At 50.9% G+C, this 5,328-nt stretch overlaps 1 protein-coding gene across 1 annotated transcript; it reads right to left on the bottom strand.

Annotated features, from left to right (window-relative positions):
• Positions 1-534: 534 nt before the first annotated feature.
• On the bottom strand, positions 535-2,678 carry CGCA056_v007328 (Vegetative incompatibility protein HET-E-1; the record flags this gene model as incomplete). The annotated part of the gene is made up of 2 exons (XM_037322577.1): positions 535-1,532; positions 1,655-2,678. 2 exons carry the CDS (start codon positions 2,676-2,678, stop codon positions 535-537), a joined length of 2,022 nt encoding a protein of 673 aa, XP_037179538.1.
• Positions 2,679-5,328: the final 2,650 nt, after the last annotated feature.

Here is a 5,328-nt window from a genome sequence, read left to right as displayed (position 1 = left end):
TTTGGAGAAAGGTTTGGATCCTGGAGATGGCCTCGGTATCCGTGGGTGAGGTTGCGCTCGAGTCCATGTTCCTTCCACAAATCCATTCGGCCAAATGATCCACCCAATAAGTCCAAGAGTATTTCAAGGCAGACAATGGATCGGGATAAGGGATTTCGATTTCCTCGTAGGGTGTTGTAGGTGTTTCTATACCATACATGTCGCGTTTAACGTCGTCCGAAATGAGAAGGACGTTGAGAGAGTTCCAAAAGACAGCTTGATGCCTCTCTGCGACACGAGGAAGTTTCGAAGCGCTGCTATGCAGGAAGTCCACGGCTGACTGATGGACAATGTAGATCGTGTCTTTTTGCATATTCAAAAAGGAACCACAAGACTCAATAATGCTTTCCAAATCCTCCGGCTCCAGATCGTCGTATAATAAATGACGGATAGTGTAAAAGAGTTCCTGGAACGTGATGGGGCGTATCACGACCGATATAACAGCCAGAATCTCCATGCACAGCTGTTGATTCTCTGAATCAAAGATGTTCTCAATCATGCGTCCGTATAGGCCTCCAAGGCCTGCTGGGGACTGGCCAAGGATTCTTTTGACGTTACGTCTGCTGGTTGCTTTGCTTCCAGAAAGCTCTTGACAGACCAACGAAACCCAGAAAAAGTGTTTCTGGAGTTTTCCTCCAGGTGACTTCGTACTGACCTAAGGAGATCGCTGTTGCTCTTGTAGGGCTCGACTTCCGCGAAACCTTCCACTTTCCATTCGATGTACTTGTTTACAGCGTGTGAGATGCTGCTTGCGTTTAATTCCAAAGATAGAGTCACCGCGTAGTCTTCTTTCTTGCCCAGTTCCTTCTCAATATCTGGCCAATTCCGGCTCGAAACAATAAGCTTCGCGCGAGAACTGGACGATATCTTACACAAGAACTTTAACAGCTTCTCGCGATCGCCGACATCCTTGCATTCGTCGAGGGCGTCCACAATGATCAAAACCTCGCCCAGATACTCATCTTCCAGCATGGACTCCAGTATCCTGCACAAGTCCTGCCACGCGTTGTGACCGACAAAGGTGGCTTCGTATTTGTTGTCGTATTCTTTGCGGACATGCGAAATGAGTGCGGGGTACTGTCGCACCAGGTGAAGGATGAGTCCGCGTAGAACGGCATTTGCAGTACTAAGCCTTTCCTCAGTGGCTTGGCAGAAAAAGTAGCACAAACGGTTGCTGTTCTCAAGCTCTTCGATAATACCACAGAGGAGCATTGTTTTTCCCTTGCCTGGATCTCCCTTGATCCATAGTCGACGGCTCTGCGTGCTGTTACGCCACTGCCGGAATTCGGGATTGTCAATGATCCCACGATACGACTTTCGGAGAAGCTTGTCCTTTTTCTCCAATATATGCTCCTTGTCGACAAAAGAGTCTGTCCGAGAGAGTGCCCTTAAGCACTCTTGATCTTTCTCATCTACATGGCGAGCATGTTGCTCTTGCCTTTGATTTCGTATGCCATTTCTTATATCAGACACGAGGGTGTAGAGCTTGGGATCTGAAATCAGTTCGCGTTAGTAAACCCGCGACATCACAAATCATCTGTCGATATCACAAAAGTTGAAATCGCTCTTCCAGGTAATGTTTGCCCTGCCCCGAGGAATAAACTAGACTACTTACCAAGTACAATCTCATTCTCCTTCTTGACCTGGCCAGAGGATACTATAGATAAAAGCTCCTTGGCAAAAGCTGCAGCCGTTGCAGCGGCGTAATCTTGCCACATTTTGTTCTTGTGCGAGTCAGAGTAGTCGCAAATACCACGAATCACTAGACAAGGGAAGTCTTGCATTAGTCCTGCAGCCTCCATCTCAAAACAGAGCACCCCAAGTTCCTTGCTCAATCGATCTCTGGTCTCGCTATCCTTCATGACCTGATTTCCTGAGGCGATGTTACCGTAGTGAACCAACGGCTCAGTATCATCTCTCTTCGTCCGCGGCACAGTTTGCGAGCCATCGCAGTCATCACAATTGGACTCAGCCCTGACATGCCCGTACTCCGCTCGAAATAGGCGGTCGTTTGGTTCGCCCTGATGGCTAAACTTCTGTCTGATCGTTGCCTTTTCAATCTTCCCAAGTGCCTCGGACAGGAACTGGGACATGGTACTGCCACCGCGTAAGTGACGAGCTTGCAGGCGGCTCAAAGCCGTGAGTAACGCCTGGGGTGGCGCATTAAGCGACCCTGTTCGTTCAAAGTCCTCGTGCTTCCGTTTTCTACCCCGGTCGTGCTGAATGATGCCTCCACTGGTGCCGGTGGGTCTGCTCACGACGATTTCGCCCAGTCGAATATCATGATCCAAAGATGGTGCTCCACCTCCGATACCAACCAACAGGCCGAATCGAATGGATTTGAAAGTTCGGAGCATATCTTTGGCGACTGTGGCGGCCGGGTCGGTTCCGTAAACACCATTTGGCAGACAGGCAATAACTACTTTATGACCTCGCATCATGCCTAGGGTGTAGCTGTTGTGATCGCCCTCGTCCTGCTCGAATTGAGGCGTCTCATAAACCTCATCGAGCATCAACTCAGCGGCGGCCATCTCCAAGGGGAGGGCACAAATCCATCCAACCGTATACGCATCTTTGTCCTCGGCTTCGCTCGTCGCATCCCCGCTCGAGGGCGCTATGTTGCGATTCGTAATGTCCATGCTGCACGAGATCCAGGTCAGCAGAAATGTTCTCCAGGAATTTGTAGACTACTGAAGCTCACTGGATTCAGACCTTGCTAGGTTTGTTGATCGGTGTCAAATTCAAGTGGGTCACTGGGAATCAAGTGTTTTGCAGGACACCATGTGCCTGTTCCTGTTCGGACAAAAGTGAGCAATCTGTCGTAACTTGCGCTGTCGTGGAAGTGATCAAGCGAAGGAACTGACAGTCTTCGGAGCAAGGAAGAAGAAGGGGCTCCAGCACGCAAATCAGGCTGTGGAAAGCGACGCAAAATGGACCGGCTGACTGATCCGCCAATGAAGGCGTACAATGTCTCAGTCAACAAGGGTAGCATAATATCAACGCCTTTGGCAGCCTTCATTGGTTGATACAAGTCCAATGTCCAACCTGAACATCGCAGCTCATCCAGTCACAGAGGACGCCAAGGAGGGCTTATTTTGCATAGCCATCAGGCGCCAGCAACGCCCGATTAGCTTAATACACCAATTTGCATTATCTCTTCTGGCATCTATGTTCAAGATTATTGCCGACTGACAATTAACCTGGCCCTCAGCTCAGCAACATTGGAAAACTGACCCGTTCTTGGCCCGCTGACTATCATTGTCTAATCCACTTTACAGATCGGACCAAAAGGCCCTCTCTGGATCTTAACATGTGTAGGTATTCACTTCAGTAGTGCTTCCTCTCAGCCAGATGAACGACCACCAAACTGGTACTACCTCTTTCGGTCCCAAAACGTCACAGCGAACATACACGGATCGTTCCACTCGTGTCCTCATCAACCTAGCGTCGGAGCACTTCGCGCTGCGGCCAATGGAGGATGTCATCTGTGCGCCCTGCTACTCGACAACTTCAAGCACAGCATCTTTGGCGACCGCAATAGACCACCTCGCATCCTCCCTGAAAGTGCAGTAGAAATACGATGGTACCCAGACGTCCAATACGGACTTTGGAATGAGAGAGCGACATATCGTTGCTTAGCTGCTTTTCTTCTCTCGAGTCTTAGTCTATTCCAAGTCCCGTTCCACTTTGCGCAGTATGAAGGTCGGGCCCTCCTCGTCCCACAGTTCGCATCATCCCCTCTTTGAAGCTGACAACAGACCGCAGACAATATAAGCTCTATTTCATCAACAAAGGCAATAGATTGCTCGTGGACAACCGGCTCGGACGACGATTTTCGGCTTGCGGCTTCGTGGATAAAGCGGTGTCTTGCGACCCATACATTATGCAGTCTGATCACGAATCCTTTGGCACCGCTTCCGACACGTGTTATGGACCTTATGGCGAACAACAGTCCATCCGGACTCTGCCTTGTTGATGGTTCTGGTCACCTGGGCCCATACATCATCACCATGAGTCATTGTTGGGGCAAGTCAACGATTATCACGACGAAGAAGGCTACCATTAACCAAAGAAGGCGATGTGTGTTCCTCGAAGACTTATCTCAGGCCTTTCGCGATGCTGTTATTACTTCAAGAGCATTGGGTGTCCAGTATCTTTGGATAGACTCGCTTTGTAAGTCTGATCTCCGTGCGAGCAACACAGCTCCCGCTGAGACAAGTCCGCTTAGGCATCATCCAAGACTCGAAAGACGACTGGGAATTTGAGGCCAAAAGGATGTGCCAGTACTACACTGACTCACTCATGACATATCGGGAGTGAGTTCGGCTGGTGGTGAGGGCGGCCTGTTTGCCACACGACACCCCGGCCTCACGTTTCCAATACCAATGGAGATCGCCTTCCCACGAGGTGAAAAGATGAAGGGATTTGTAAACGCACTATACTTTCCTGACCCGGCACGCGACATCTGGGGCGATCACAAGCCTCCGCTGTGGACACGAGCGTGGGTCGTCCAGGAGCGCGTCCTCTCGCCAAGACTACTTTTGTTCTCGTCAACCCAAATGAGCTGGCAGTGTCAATCTTTACGCATCGCCCGCTGCATCACACAGACTGTATCACGGTTGGTATGAGATCGTGAGGGAGTACACGCACTGCAAATTGACCATGGCATCAGACATTTTTCACGCCGTTGCTGGCATCGCGCAGGCGCTGCAGTACGCACTGAAAGACGAGTACGTATCAGGACTCTGGAAAGGCGATATCCACCGAGGTCTTGTGTGGGTGGTGTCGGAAGGGGTCAAGAGTCAGACGGCGCTGAGATCCTATCGCGCGCCGTCTTGGTCATGGGGCTCGTTGCCGGAGGCGTGCAGGTTTGTGCTGTCTGATGCCCCTGGAGAGTTTATCGACACGACGTGGCTAGATATCCTCAGCTTCGACACGCTAGGCCCCAACGAACCACGGTCGGCGCTGAGGGTGAAGGGTCGGCTGCGGAAGGCATATCATGTGCCTTATGTTGAGTACGATTTCCAAATGCACCTCCCGACAAAGATCAAGCGGGGCGATGACCTCGCTGACGCAGAGACTGGTGAGTCTCTGGGAGCAGTGACGATCGACAACAATGAAGTCTCCCTTCTCGTTGAGCTCTGGTATCTGCCCGTCTGTCTTGTTAAGTCCAACGTCCCAGGGCACGTCCGCAAGCGAACAGCTGTCGGGTATACGGAGTACCTCTGTCTTGGGAAACATCGCAGCATGAAGTCGCCTCCAATTTGGATTGAAGGACTAGCCTTGCAG

This window comes from Colletotrichum aenigma (assembly GCF_013390185.1).
Source record: "Colletotrichum aenigma strain Cg56 chromosome Unknown KSG_Cg56_contig04, whole genome shotgun sequence".
In the NCBI taxonomy this organism is placed as follows: domain Eukaryota; kingdom Fungi; phylum Ascomycota; class Sordariomycetes; order Glomerellales; family Glomerellaceae; genus Colletotrichum; species Colletotrichum aenigma.
This window is presented reverse-complemented; position numbering and strand designations above follow the sequence as displayed.